Genomic DNA, 16,111 nt, shown 5'->3' with positions numbered 1-16,111 from the left:
CGATGTTTTGCAGTTATCGATGGTTTTAAATAAACATCGATGTTTTGGTAATTTCAATAATTCCTAGTTGTTAAAAAGCTACTTCAATTAATAAATTTCAAAGTAGTCAAGACCAATTATTTCATTACTTGAATCCCCTTCCATAAATAAAGAAGGTTGTGGAACACGGGTGTACGTTTTGAGTGAACTCAGAGTGCATGGCAAAAAAAGAAACAATCGATAGATAAATCAATGTCCGAAGAACTTTCGTTATACTTAAATTCCCCAAACGAGAAGATTCAGCAGAACCCTCCGGCTTTCTGGAAGTACTCTACTAAAAACTCTCTCAGAAATCGCCTCTCAGAGGATATGGCTGCGAAACTTTTCATCTTTTTAATATTAATTGATCAATTGTTCTATATTGCTTTTTTTACAGCTTAAATTGTAAAATGTATTTTCTTTTTAATGAAGTTTGTTTTGAAGCTCATAACCTTGTTTTTCTCCTAATTATTTTTGTGTAATAATGAGTGAAAAATTACAGATGATTTTTCTTTTCGACTTTCGACTAAAAATTAATTTCAGGATTTTATTTATCAATGAATTTTAGAGACACAAAAACTTGTATTTACCTATCAGCTCTTACGCAAAATCCGTTAATTTACAAACAGAAAAATTAATTAATTTACAACGTTTCTTTATGATATATGATCTTAATTGTTTATTTATACCTTTTTTGTTCTTTTAGGAAAAAATCGATGTTTCGAAACATCGATGATTTTCAACCATCGTTGTTCACTAGATGAAAAAACATCGATGGCAAACATCGATATTTTGTCTACCGATACCCATTCCTAAGTAAAAGTAAACAAAATCCTAACCTCAAAATCTGCTGATCTGTTAAGCCAAAAGTAACAAGATTGCAACTTGCACGCAATAAAAATGCCACAAAACCGATAAAGTCAAGATCTTGCATGGAACAATCAGATGAACTTCATCTGCGCATGCTTTTGATCAAGAAATATTGCGACTTGCATTGCATTGCACGTTGTATTGCATCATGTCAAGCGGTCTTTAGATCGTGAAAAATACTAGACGTTACTATCTGCAACAACTAATATTAGCATAATTAAAGCCTCAATTGATGTTTTTTTTTTCTAATTCCTGCCAGTTTTCATATTTTTGTTCGAGATATATTTTTACAAGCATATAAATGAAATAGCTCCTGGTAATTGTTCAATATAAACCGGCCCGTTTGAAAATATGATATGAAATCTAAAATTAACACGTAAAAGCGACCGCTATTTATTGTAGGTACTACCCGAAAGGTTGAGCAACTTCACAGTTCCACAATCTAAAGGGATTAAATTTCTTATTTGATTCGGTAAAATTTTCAAAGGAAACAATTATCCGAGTAGTGATTACGGTACCTAAATAAAATAAGGCATGTTTGGGTAGAGAAGGCGCTTCATTGCTTGTATTTACTGGAAACTACGGTTTCTATGTCGGGTAAATATTGAGAAAATAAATGTAAGTGAGAAAAGTTCAAAAAGATTTTTAAAGGAATATTTGTTTACGCAGTAGCGTTAACGGAAAATTTTCTAAATAATTATTTAAATTCCGACATTATTATTTGCGTTACATCTCTCTTTATTTTTTATTATTCTGTTGGAGTACAATATTCAAACTATGAGGATGGTCTCAGAAGTACTTGGTTCAACAAAGGAAACACGAAAATTTTGGAAAAAAATATATTTTCTTCTTCTTTTAGCTCCATACATACCATAGCCATTAACTGTCGACATCACCTCTTCATTGTTGGTAAATCCGAGTCATTTTTTCAAGTCCGGGAACAGAAAATATTCCGAAGAGGCTAAATCTGGCGAATAAGGTGTATCTTTATTAATTTTTAATTGGTGAGATTATAAATGACGTTGCATTTTTATAGGTTAGATAAGGATGAGTTGTAGTGACTGATGTTCATATTTATTGGTTAATTTATGAATGACATCAAATGACAATAAGCTTAATAGTTTAGATCGTTATAAGTGAAGTTGAACTTTATAGGTTAGGTGAGGTTAGTTGGTTAATCATGGCGTTGAAAGACTTCGTTACAAAGATATATTTTGAACTCTCTATTGACCCAAGATTGGCGATCACTGATTACCAATTCGAATGGGATGTCTATGTCCATCATGCTGTGCATTTAGTCCATTGGTTTGTCACTGCTTTCTAGCTTTATCAATTATAGAATTCTTAGGTGATCTGTCAGACTTTCTGGCTTTAATTTTTTAGTTAAGATTAGCCTGTAAGAACCTTTGTTCTCTATGAAACGGAGGCAGGTTTAGTAACGCTTTGCCAACTAAAATAGCAAATAATAAAAAATCATCTTTCTTTGACTGGCTATTATGTCTTAGAAGGATGATAATGCTGTGATGTGAATAAGAAAGTTACTGATTATAATCAAAAATCAATATATATCAAAAACCTTTGATACTTTCTCAAAACTAGGGATCTTAAAACATTCATGAGTTAGTAGTTACTACTAAATTGCAATATATAAAAACTCATCTTTATGTCTTTAGAAACTATCCTATAAAAATAATTAGAGACTTTGTTTTAGATAATTAAAACCAGACCATTTCCCGCGTGTCACCTGTACTAAAAAGAAATTTGCTACTTTTGTAAAGGTACTACCTTTTAATGAGGTATCACTTAATCCCCTTTTCAATACGTGAAAATTACGTAGACCTCGCTAAGTTGATGTTTGACAAGGCCTGATCCTTGAAGCAGACCATCTAACCTAACCTAACTTAGCCTAAACTAACCTATTTATTTCAATAACATATGTGGGTATGGATGGTAGATCATTATTTTATACAAAAATGATATTAAATTTTTTAACTAGGCAAACTTCTACAAATCATCTACAATTTCTTATCTAAGTGTTATTTATCGTATCAGCTATTATTTAAATGTTATAACTGATTTAAGAATTAGTTGTTAGTCAGTTAGACTAATATAATAAGTAACTTTTATGTAATCACTACTGATTTGTTGCTTTAATAAAATCCATTTGTTCTTGGTTAGGTTAGGTTCTTGGTAATGTACGCTTTCTGCCCTTGACACATTCTGCTGCCTCAAGGGTCGGGCCTTGTCCCATCCCCGTCATATATCAATCTAGCGGGCTGTACGCGATTTTATCTAAATTTCAACGATTAACATCCTGTTTTTCTCAATATATTCCTGCATAACACTAAATCGACGACACTGTTAAACAATTATAACAAATTATTCTTAAAAAAAGAAACAACTTCATGACATTTCTTTATAGACATTATGATAAGGCAACCGTTCCGTGATATTTCAGGAAACTCATATTTACATTTACTGGCGGCACTCCTATAATTCTTACTTATCAGGATCATAAATCCTACTAAAAATCTTTGTAAGTACCTCCCAACGCAGCCGACATAAACTTTGTATCTTTTAGTGGTTCTTTAGATGCTTCATCAAGTCTAACTATTATATCTTAATATTATTCTAATAATCTAATAACAGTACTATTAATAATGGTACCTTAATAGAGCTGAGGAAGGAAAATATGGTGAAATACATAAAAGCACAAAGACTCAATTGGGCTGGGCATATAATGATAATTCAAATTATCAAAACAATAACGCAATGGATCCCATTGTTGTCAAGGGAAAGAAACAGGCTGAGAAAGACTTGGAGAAACGAAATAGAGGAGGACATAAGAGTACTTAATATAGAGAACTGGAGGGCAAAATGTCGGAACCGAAAGGAATGGAAAATAATAACAAAAGCAGCCAAGACAAACGATAAACTACGAAGAAAACAAAAATAGAAAACGAGGAGTAAACCACCTAAAAAAAAAAGATTTTAAAGCGCTAGAAACGATAGCCATAATCCAAATGATTGAAAGGCTTGATGATTATGATGATCTAAACATTAATAAATTAAACTTTTCTGTATTTTTACAACCTAACATAACCTAACCTAACCTTACTTAACATTCGTTTCAGTTTAACATTTTTTGAACTTTTCAAGAAAGACATACATGGAGAGATAGTTGGAGGAGAAAGTTTATGTATCAAAAATTCATTTTCTAGTATGTATGGCATTAAATCGAAGATGAAACAATCTCTCCACTTCATTTGGATGCAAATAATTGTAAATTAACTCTACATTAGTAAAATAAAATTTGTACCCGTTAGAACGATCTTTAATGTCCTTTTACTAGAAAAATATGACGATGTTTATGTTCGAAACCGAAAACTAATACATCATACATATCTTCAGGTGTTTCTATTTGATTATTTTTTTATCGAAATCAATTTTAAATTTTAATATACTTTGACAGATCTTCACCAGGTGGGCCTAAATCCGACCCTACTTAGGTGCATGAACCCGAAGCAGTATGTATACAAATAAATAAGGAGATAACATGAAAACTCGTTAGGACTGCTGTTATTATTCTTTGTTGACATACAAATTATATGTTACAGGGCTCAGACACTCCCATATTAGCCCGAGGAGGCATATTCTCGCTGAGGTACCAGCACGAACGCTGAAACTAGCGAGACCACACAATCATTTTTATCGTCTTTAACTTTAACAAGTCGAAGAAGTGTAGAACTCGATGCAGTGTCGTCGATCCTACCTATAATGTTCAAGTTCGATCCAATTTACATCGATAAAGAAGAGTTATTTTCGTGATATTATTTAATAAAAAAAATGATATCTAGTCAATCGTTAAGCTTCAGAAAAAATAAATACAATGTTTAGCGTCATTAACAAGATTCTTGGATTATATAACAAACTTTCAATTGCGAGTGGAGAGAAGTGGAGAGTGGTAAACCGATGTTTTTTCTCTCTCTCCCAATAGTACTATTCATGAACTTACATGGCGCTCTCTCTACCTTTAATATTAACTCTATGGATTATACTGAAATACAATACAACGATAGTAAAAAGTGGACCTAAAAATCTCAACAATTATTTATCGGGAGCTGATACAATTGCGATGAGAATAAAATAAGAATCGTCATCAAACAGGCAGTCGCATCCACAGCTGGACATAGGCCCTTCTTAATATTTGCCACGTACACGGTCCTTAGCAATTGTCATCCACTAAATCTAATCTTACACCCTGCTAGACAACAAACGATGCCTTAGCGATCGGGTCACGGCGGTATAACCGTTTGATAAAAAGTTAAGGAATTGTAAAGTCAATTTATAAACTTTGACAATAACAAGATACGCAGGTTCTGTTTGACATAAAAATATAAACAAAACAAAAATGTAAACGTAATGACGTAGCTGGTATTCTAGCAGCTGATCGTTTGTTTACAAAAACATGCGCAAGACACAAACCTTCTATTATTCTAGTAACATAAATACTTGTGCTCGTATTCAAGCTCGCGCCGAGTTGGTGCTGGGAGTTTTTGTTGCATCGCCTAGCCAATGAAAACAAGTAACCAGGTCATATGACGACCCATGCGCAGCAGTAATAACATGGGGTGTACCTTGGTGGTATTTGTGTTCTTAAAATTTATTAATCAGGACCAATAAGGTATCGGTATGTCGGAGCAGTCTGCATTGGAAAGTATATATTGTGAGGAGAGCTCGAAAGGCGTTGTTGGTCCAAATAGGACTATCCAATCAATTCTCCAGTGACAAAGGGAAGTCAAAAACTCTATAAGTAGTTTCCAGCCCGAGCTCGAATTCGAACGTAACGCCAAACATAATAGTTTATAAATACAACTCATCTCAACAAAAAGACAACCCTGTTAACCCGCACTGGAAAGGTGGAACATTACAACATCTGGAACATAAGATTTGTTTGTTTACGAAATAATGGCTTAACAAAGAATTTGAATTGATAATATTAATTCTTCTGATCACTATGCTGGCAATCCAGAAACGCTTCGGTTGAGTTAGTATTGATAAAATATCTGACAGGATAAGATACTTTATGAAAAAGAAGAAGATTTTTTTATCAGTATCAAAACAGTATACGTTCAATACTAAAATAAAAAAAAAAGTTTGGATGAATGGTAAGTTTGTTAGAGAAATCTGCATAGAGCTCTGATTAATCTATTTCAAATAATGTGAAGGGTTGAAATTCGAGATGATTTTTTTTATAATTATATTAGATTACAAAAAACCATCTTTTTACCAATTAGATCAGTCATTATATTCATATAATATTCTAATAGCTACAATTCCTAAGCATACTTATTTGCTTTTGTAATCATAGTTTTAAAAAGATCTATTTTATACAAAAATTGAAATTATATTTGAATCTTAATATTGTTTTTAAAACTATTCGTAAAAAAATATATTTTTATCCTTGATAGTTCCGCATTGAAATAATTTGCTTTTTAAACTACTAACGCCATCTTATTTTGTTTGTTAAAGCGATGGGTAAAAGCATACAGTTATCTTCACAATTTTTATGTTAACTAAATCGTCAATAGATGTCGTGGTAAAGGTTTTGTTATGTCTTACTTTTTTTTGTATTTAGACATTCTTATATTTATTTTTCGTTATAAGAAAAAAAGTATAGTATTTTAATTAAATATATATATCAATTATGAATTGATCGTTGAATTTGTAATTTGAAAAACAAAACAAACAAATACCAATTTAGTTTTTCACTTTTAATTCTGATTAAGTATTTGTTTTATAATTTGATACTGACGAATTTCGTTGGTAATTCCTTCATATGCAATTCTTCATCAAATAATCTAATAAACTGGAAAACATCATCCACTATTTTCTGGCAATCTTCGTGATTAATCATTATTTTATCATTAACTGCGAGGCCCAAATGTATTTTATCATCAAAAGTTGATAAACCAAAAGCCACACCTGAAAATTTAATAAAAACGATTAAAAAAAGTTAAATCAAAGACGATCTGGAAATATTCAATTGTTAATAAGTCTGCTAGTAGTTCATTAAATCACTTTACGAGGATTTTCCAAAAATATATATATTATACGAGGTATATAACAAATGTTGATTCAAAAGTAGCTTATTCTAATATATTATTTTCCTCTCATAGCTTGATTTCCTCAAACTTGGTCACTTGGTTGTTAAAATTATCTGCTACGTCAACAATACTTTTATAGCTTAATTTAGTTTAATGACAAGTTATCTTTAATACTTGGGCTCAATGACATGGAAAAATAGACATGGAAATGACAGTTAGAACATTATTCCACACCATAAAAATATCATTCCTTATAGATAATAATTAAATATTAAAGGAAATAAGGGTGGAAATGTATAGGGCTCCCAAATGCGGATAACAATCTAAAAATATAGGAAAATAGATACAAATAATTAAAATGAGATTTCTCTTAAAAATTAAGAACAAGATCAAATTAGAAACTAAACACACCGACAAATATTAAATGGAAAACTTGTAGAACAAACATATTAGGAAATTAACTAAAGTGCGGAAATATGAAAGGAAAATAATTATAAGAAGAATATTTGAAGCTATAACAATACGAACCAGAAGTAGAGGAAGATTAAAAAATCCCTGGATAGACGAAATCGACGAAGCTATTGAGAATAGAGATTTTAATATTAAGGATTTTTTTAAAGAAATGAAGGTTAAAGAGGGAAAAGATGAACAATACGGAATAGTACTTTGTTATTTATTATCTACTTTAAAATTATTTAATCCTCCGACTAGGATAGATAATTATGGTAATAAATAGACACTACTTGGTTAATCTACTTATTTTTCTATTGTCTTATATACATATTTACCACTAGCTCCTTTAACAGGTGGAAAGAAAACCATATGTTCTATTTCTAATCCATTGAGCAAACGTACTTTAGGTAATGACGGTATATTACTAAAACATATACCATAGTTGTCCACATTGAATAAGTATCTAGCCAAATTATTGGGAAATAGTCCTATAATGTAATTTATAAGCAAAAACGTAACCTAAAACCAAGTTATTCGTACATTTTATATAAACACGTTTGTGATTTCAAGTTACACTCGGTGTACTTATAATAAATCATATTAACAAACGTTTTGCATTCAAATTTATCAATATATAAAGTAAGGAAATTGGTTAATGCCCCGGTAAGTAATATGAGAAAAATTAAAGAATTTTTCGTATCTACTTAAGATAGAAAAATAAAAACAAAAATAAATTGGAGCGTAGAAAAACCTTGACTTCGCAATTCATTTTTGATCTGCGGCAATAAGAAGAAATCACTGGATGCCAAACAAAGACTTTACGGTGGATGACTCATCAATTCGATGTTTTGATTCCTCGAAAACTTTTTTGTTTGAACTGATGTGTGAGAGCTCGCTTTGTCGTGGTTTAGAATGATTGAGATTTTCTGATGTTCTCGAACACTGTACCATTGAGAATTGACCGTTTTACCTTGCTCTAATGCAACTGTGGTGACATTTGCTTTGAAGTGATTTGTGCGCGAACAACTTTTGTTGCATTTGGCTCATCTGGTTCATATGCACAGATCGACTGTCATAATTCATCGCATCGCATATTTTCTGGCGTAATAGCCGACTTTGGACGACCTCCATGCAATTCATTCATCACCTAAAGTCGAAGCGAGTTGATCGAAACACTTCGAAAGTCATAGAAAATCATCGCAGGGTTTAATATCATTTTGTGACCAAGACAAATGTTTTAAGTAACTGTAAACAACTCAAATAGCAATATGACGTTTTGAAAATGTCAAACTTTGTGATGGCGTTGACAGATTTGACATATCTCGAAACTTAAGTAGCAGCCCTCGTATTGCATGGAATGAAATACAATGATTATGTACAATATCAATTTTGAAAAATAGCTTACGTTGAGAATGGGATATCACTCAATCTACTTTTATATTTAAAATTTTAAGCGTTGAGGGTATACGCTTCCGCTAGAGGGTCGACGTAGTTCAATTAAAAATTAGAATATAGACTGTCCCGTCTTAAAAATGAGCGTATTTTGGATTTGGATATTCTAAAATGTTCTATAGGTGCCAAATATCTTGTATGATATTTAAAACTACTTATTTTATCGACTAACAGAGTTTGATATGATTTCTTATAACTTATAATTTTTCTTTTTCTATATATTCTCTGTCCAGTTTAGGATCATAGTAACAACTCGTTTACGATATCGTAGACTCCGTCTATTGAGATCCCAAAGGTTGGAATTTATTACTTCGAACTTCACAAATAATTTGATTGCGAAAAGCAAAAGGTTTTATTTTGGGAGGCCTATTTGTAGAAACTGGGGTCTCGGTTGAAGAGAGCAAAGAGGTATAGTTAGAACAAACTCAAAAATAATTGTGCATGTTTTTATTTGTTTACATTGATAACTGTCTCTTGATGTTTCTGAGTAGACAAGGAATAGATCCATTTTAGGTTAGGATTAGTTTAGCTTAGGTTAGGCTATCTTAATTGGGATATACTCAATTGTATACTTCATAAATTCAGTTAAAACAACTAGAAGCTCACCAATCCAGTTATTCGTAAAAAACTATCCAAAATATGATGTCTAGTTTGTCCATTGTTTTTGTGGAACTTCAGCTACACTATGGAAAGTGGTATATAGGATGTGAATGAAGCGAATTGGATGAGGGAAATCTTCCATTTTGGAGGAAGGATAAGTAAACGATTCTATTAATGATAAAACTCAAATATCGAATAAAGTTTGGAGCTGTGAAATTCCAATATCAAATACTGTCCCTTCCACGGCAGTTGTCAAAAGTAAAAAAAGTATCCAAAAACCTAAATTTGAATTATCTGGTTTAGAAATTGTGACGATTAAGGTCTTAATTATTGTTAAATATATCGGAATAAAGGCTTTCCTTGGGTACACTGCTGTTGGTTTAATCCACATCGCAAGTCATAGAAAATAATCGCTTGGTTTAAAACCACTTTGTGAACAAGACAAATGTTTCAAGTATCTTAAGCAACTCAAATAGCAATATGACAACACGTCCAGAATACGTTCACCATTAAAAATGTCAAATATTGTGATGGCACAACGTTAATTTTAACATTGTGAAGATTGAGGCCTTAATTATTTATTGTTAAATATTTAGGAATAAATGCTTTTCTTGATTTTTGTTTGAGGATCATGAAGGGGCATATACAGTAACCCCTTCCCTTCTCGTTGTATTTGTTATTTCAAAATTTGCGAACGTGCATTGAAGTCAGCGTCACAAAGAACCGATAATGAGTGTTGATGATCGGTTGTAACTGACATTAAGAGCATCGCTCTATTATCGATGTGAGCGAAATACAGCGGTTGATACGAAAGTACTAATGAAACCAAATTTTAAATATATTTGGGTACGTCCCCAATATGTTTTTGAGACCATTGAAAAGTTGCTTTTTAATCAGATTTAACGCCAATTCGTTGATGAGTTGCACAGCAAACTAGAAAATTTTCAATCACAGCTTCAATTCTATCTTCTTTCCACCGATTGGATGTAGAAATTTTTTGGCAATTTAACAACAAATAACTCCGTACTTAACAACACCTGGTGATACGGAAGATCTAGTTTGTGCTCATGTGTGAAGACTTGACTTGAAACAATGGATCCGATGGATCATCAGCGGTGTCTTTATGGAAGCGTTTAAATAGGGGATGACACAGATCTAATGCGCAAGTCTCCCAAAATTAGTGGTAATTAATTGACTTCTTGTATCTCGTTGAAGAATATTGGTCCTCAAATAGTAAAATTACCCTTTTCTGTATCCTCGGAGCGTATCATTTAGAAGGTTAAAATACAAAAATCTCGTGAAGCTTACATACAATCAGTAAAATTTTTTTTTATATACCAACCTTAAGATGTCCTGAATTAGCTATTTTTCTAGTCGCTTTTTTTAGTTCTGTTAATCTGTCCGACAATGAAAGCGACTCAAGTGAAATTGGCATTTGAAATACAAGTAATCCAAATCTATTCTTCGTTTCTACGTCTTTTTTTCTTTCATTCATATCAATATGCATAGTGGGTGCAACAGTAATGGCTGCTTCGGGAATACTAATGCAGTTCTGTAATAGTTAATCCGTTTTGGCATATATTAGATTTTAATTATTTTTTCAAGTTACATAGAAAATACAAAAATAATGAGGGCTCTAGAAAGCGAGAAATTCACACAAGAAATAAAATAGACTGGAAAGGTAGAACCGGTTTCAAAGAAGACGAAGACCGTTTCATCTGTTGCCAAGGTCATGCCGTCGGTTTTTTGGGAGATAATTTTCATCAACTTTCTTGAAAAAGGAAAAATTATTAAGTGCGAGTATTATGCGAACTTATTGTAGCACTTGGACGAAGAAATCAAGCAAAAACGGCCGCATTTGTTGTTGTTTCATCAAGACAATGAACCAGCTCACAAATCAGTTATTGCAATGGCTAAAATTGATTAATTAAAGTTTGAATTGCTACCTCATGCATCGATATCTTTATATTTAGCCCCCTCGGATTATTTTCTGTTCGCAGACTCGAAAAAATGGCTTGGTGGTGAAAGATTTTCCAACAATGAAGACATGATGTTGGCCGTTAATGTCTGTTTTGAGGAGTTTGACGATTCTGGGAAAAGTGTATGGAGCTAAAAGGAGATTACGTTGAAAAATAAATATTTTATGTATTGATATTATTTTTGAAGATGTCTGTGTTTTATTTCTTCAAAAATTAATGAAGCAACCGAATAATTGATTGATTTAAGATGACAAAACTCTAAAGATATAAAGGAAACATTTAACATATAAATCTCACCAGATACAAATTAGATTGTTTCTTCTTATTTGCTATGAACTGTCGATGGTGGAAGATGAAGTTGAAGTAGAACATTAGCTAGAAAGGTAAAACGTTATGAATAGGGTATTTATGAAAGCTCGATTGGGAGAGAAGGATGAACGCGGGCTGGGAGCGAAAAGCTTATGAATCGATTTTTGTTATACATACTGATATAATTCATAAAGGTCGATTGATATACTTTGAACAAGACATTGTTTTTCAAATTTTCACTTACATTAGCAGAATATCTTTCTAAGCTCGCAGAAATTGATGTTAAAACTACTTCCACAAAAGCAGTATTACCTATAGCCTTCTTTATTCTTTTTACGCAACGGATAATAGTGTCATCTTCATCTATTTTGAAATAAAACTTTCTGCTGCTGGTGGTTTCCGATCCTGTGGGTTCCATATAACCAAGACTAGAAGATTTTCTAGCTTTGTTAATCATTAAGGTGTGAGGTAATAAGAAAGGGAAACAGATAAGTTCCAACATTTTTACCAATATATTATTTTTCTTATTAGCCTTGCCTAAAACCTTTTTAATATTGCTCAAATCTACAGACGAGTGCATCCCTATGAAGGCTTTGATGATTGATAAGCCATCTAAAAATTAAAATCCTTCATTATCAACAACCAATTTTTCGAACAAAAAACTTTGTTATATTTAAAATATGATCAAAATTAAAAGTTGACAGGATTAATAATTTTTGCAGTCTACATAAAGAACGTATCTAACGTATATATCATATAAATTCAGAGATTATTGTTTATTCCAACTAAATTTCGACAGTTATAAGGGGCTACTCAAATTTTTACAAAAATACTTATGAGCACATGTTTATATTTTGTCTGTGAATTGAATCATTTCTTCAGGGTTTATGATTGTAGTTTAGTCCTAGCTAACCCTTTGAGACGCAAGAACATGTTGTGATTTATCCTTTTTGGACCAAGATATCGTTTTGTGAAGTTCGTTAACGAATTGTCCTCGCAAATTCAGACATGAAGTCTTCAAATGGGTGACACCAGGAACTATCGGCTGAAACCGAATCATTACCGCCGAATTAAAAGTATTTTGACGTAGATACCGTGTTATAAAGTGAAAAAATATGCATCCAACAGCAGTTTTGGCGTTAGAAAACGTTCAGGGCGGTCTCGAAAAATGATAACCGCTGGGGACGACTCATGGGCCCAGATATAGCAGCTCAGATCAATGAATCCCTTTTTGGAAAGGTGGTAGTAAGACGTCAAAATAAAATTAAGAGTGGGCTAAAGAACAAGAGAATTTTATGCAGTGATTAGTTTGTGAATTTCGGGTCTAAGTGAAGAGTCTTTGTGTAGGAAGCGCCACTCGAGACCTGGTTAAAATTGGGGGGAGTTTGAAGAAAGATTGCTGTAAAAAATATAGAAGAAAAATGTAGTAAGTTCTGACCAGCGCCTGATCGGCAAAAAATTTATCTTTCAGCATGACAAGCATTCCTTGAAGCAAACTATATGTTGGGCAAAAATTTGTTTTAAAAAAATTGGAACTCAAGCCTCTTTTATAGGAGCAATCACCTTTTGAATTTAGAAACATGTAATAAAAGTAATTTTTTAAACAGTTATTACCTCCAAATACATGATGAACTCTAAGCAGAAGATACATTTGATCTTCTCTGATATTTTGACGTAATTTCCATTCATTTGGACCGGTCACAAGTACAAATTGCCAAAGGAATTTATTATCGTAAGGTAGTTCGGATTTGTTAATTTCATAAAGAACATCTTTAATTGTTTTATCACTATCTTCATCGACTGTAATTGTTCTCACGCACTGGTGTACATCTATATCTTTCCTCAATAAATATCCATAACCACAACAAGAATGTACTGTGCTCGATAATTTCGGAAATTTTTCAGCGTGCTTAACACCATATTCTACCATAGCTGTTATTTTTTGAAATACATCTGTGATATCATTTTCGGTTTTAATGATAAGTATAGAGGAGATTATATTCTTTTGGGTGTCCTTTTCCAACATCAATTCGTCAGAGGCATAAAGCATACCGCCAAATTTCCTTCTAAATTTTATCATCAAGTACAATTCGAGTAATTTTTTGAATGAATAGAAGAATATTATTAGCGCCCACATAATGGGCATTAAGATTAGGATAAAGCAGTAGATGATAAACGTGAGGAACATCTGGGATAATAATTTTAATAACGCAGATATATCTACAACAAAATTCAAATTATTGAGTATTCAGCTGAAAAAAAATCGAATATACAAAAAAAAAACAATAACATTTTGCTGTTTTTGTAGTTTAAAATACTGGACAAAGAAATTTACTTGCACTCATATATTTTCTCTTATTTTTCGTGATTAAATATCCTTGAGGTGATAATGAATCCAGTGAAAGTGAAGAACAACACTAAATCGTAGACAAAATAAATTCAGAGATTCCAACTATTTCCATATTTATGTATCCTATTTGTATCAGTTTCACTTCTTTCAATACATCATCCACTATAATTACAAACAGCACCTAACTGAGTAGTGTCTTAATCCTTATTTTGTCGTTGAATCCTTTGATAGGTTATAAATTTTCTTTACCTGATTCCTTGTTTCACAAATAAATTTGGTATAATTCATCAATCTACCTCCCCTTCTTTGTAAACTTCCCTATATTTAATTTCTTCGGATGATGTCGAATTATTTTAAGTCAAATTGTTTTTCTTATACTTGATTCTTAACATGTTGTAGTTAAATGTTTTCTGCTATTTCATCGTTTAAACATTCTTAATTTTTTGTCATATTGATGACTTTTTATTCTATTTTCTAAGAATCGAGATGTTTGTCCTGAGTAAACAGCATCACAATTATCATAGAAAACCTCATATTTAATATCACTTTTTCTATTTTTAGACTTTTTAAGTGTCAGTTTAACGTGTGAAAAGGGTAGAATAATGTTTGAATCTACCAACGACTTATATTCGATGTCCATTATGCCCGGGATATACTTGTTTTGAAAAGGCTATTGTTTTCTCACATGATGATGCACTTTGGTTCTGCTGTCCCACACTTTCCGTTTATGTCCTTCATACTTTATTAATTTCATTAACGTACACAATGATACGAAGTTATTTTTAAAATTTACTGCATGTGTATTTGTGTGGACGGTGCAATAGAACAGTTTTTAGATTGTATTTCGAAAAATCTATAAACAAGAGACCTTGTAATTTTGATTCGTTACTTCAAAATGTCTCGCGAAGTCAGTAATCTTCACTGTTGTAGGACAAAGTAACTTTCCTGTCTGGTGTAAAGAAATTTTACTGTTTTAAGCGAGTTTCAAAAAGTTCTGCTTCGGATCTCAACATTTGGAAATTTCTAATCATTCAATTCAGCTTGATTACTTAAATGTGGAGAGATAAATAGACTAAACCATTAGAAATAATGAAATAACTTTTATTATCGTCTTCTTATATATTTTCACTATAATTACAAATATGGAAGATCTTTCGAATGCAAAATTGGTTTAGAAACGGATTAAACATCGCCATATAAGATATTTGCATTATTTTTAGTGTTGTGTGTTCGTAAGATAAAAGTAACAGCTTTTTTTCGTAACATTAGTAAATGAAATACGTTTTCTTAAGCTTACCATTTAGTAAAAGAGTCTAGAGCTTTCATAAAAAAACATGAAGTACCCATTTGTTTGTCTTGGTTCGCAATAGAAAAACAAAATAATGAGATAGGCTCTTTTCAAGTATCTACGATGATTTTTCATGTCAACATGTAGAGCAGTGGTTAAAAATTATTTGTGGCGTGATATATTTAAGATTTAAGGTTTGTTTTGGGGTATACAAAAAATGAAAATGTGTAAATTAGTATAGTTTAATAGCCATTGACTCCTTATACGTAGGAAAGTTATTGTACATTTTTCATAAAACAAAGAAAAACTGTTAAAGACTACTTAGAAGCGGAATTGAGGTACCTAACAATTAAAAAAAATGAAAATTCAAAATTATTTCAACTTACTCATATTTCTATATGTTGCTTACACACATAAATTTATATATACAAAAATGAAAATAATTTTAAAACTTTATAGTGTTAAATGGAACACTGGAAAATGTTCGTAATTATTAAACAAACGTGTTTAATAGCTATATTTTTGAAATATATTAATATCTAAACTATATGTACTACGGCTTTACGTCATTTAAATACAGACAGAGGCTGTACTTCGGAATAAATTTAATAGTTCGAATAATTTTTTTTAATTATTTGGACCCGTCTAATAGTATCTCAATGTCATCGATTATTTTTAAATTAAC

The 16,111-nt window shown here is 31.6% G+C and overlaps 1 protein-coding gene across 1 annotated transcript; it reads right to left on the bottom strand.

Annotated features, from left to right (window-relative positions):
- Window positions 1-6,643: 6,643 nt before the first annotated feature.
- LOC130892880 (uncharacterized) lies at window positions 6,644-16,003 on the bottom strand. The gene is made up of 6 exons (XM_057798562.1): window positions 15,813-16,003; window positions 13,403-14,008; window positions 12,033-12,400; window positions 10,843-11,052; window positions 7,784-7,967; window positions 6,644-6,873 (listed from the first exon to the last, which is right to left on the bottom strand). The coding sequence occupies exons 1-6, from the start codon at window positions 15,814-15,816 to the stop codon at window positions 6,686-6,688; spliced, it is 1,560 nt and encodes a 519-aa protein (XP_057654545.1). The 5' UTR covers window positions 15,817-16,003; the 3' UTR covers window positions 6,644-6,685.
- Between the last annotated feature and the right edge of the window lie 108 nt (window positions 16,004-16,111).

This window comes from Diorhabda carinulata, chromosome 4 (assembly GCF_026250575.1).
Source record: "Diorhabda carinulata isolate Delta chromosome 4, icDioCari1.1, whole genome shotgun sequence".
Classification (NCBI taxonomy): domain Eukaryota; kingdom Metazoa; phylum Arthropoda; class Insecta; order Coleoptera; family Chrysomelidae; genus Diorhabda; species Diorhabda carinulata.
The sequence above is the reverse complement of the archived record's forward strand: the minus strand, read 5'-3'. Positions and strand labels throughout refer to the sequence as shown.

What these genes read in the sequence shown, in the direction of transcription:
- LOC130892880 (XM_057798562.1), bottom strand. An exon ending in AGTTCATCATGTATTTGGAG is followed by an intron (nt 12,401 to 13,402) that starts GTAATAACTGTT and finishes TTTAATTTTTAG; the next exon opens with ATGGCTTATCAATCATCAAA. An exon ending in CTAATTCAGGACATCTTAAG is followed by an intron (nt 7,968 to 10,842) that starts GTTGGTATATAA and finishes ACTTGGTTTTAG; the next exon opens with GTTACGTTTTTGCTTATAAA.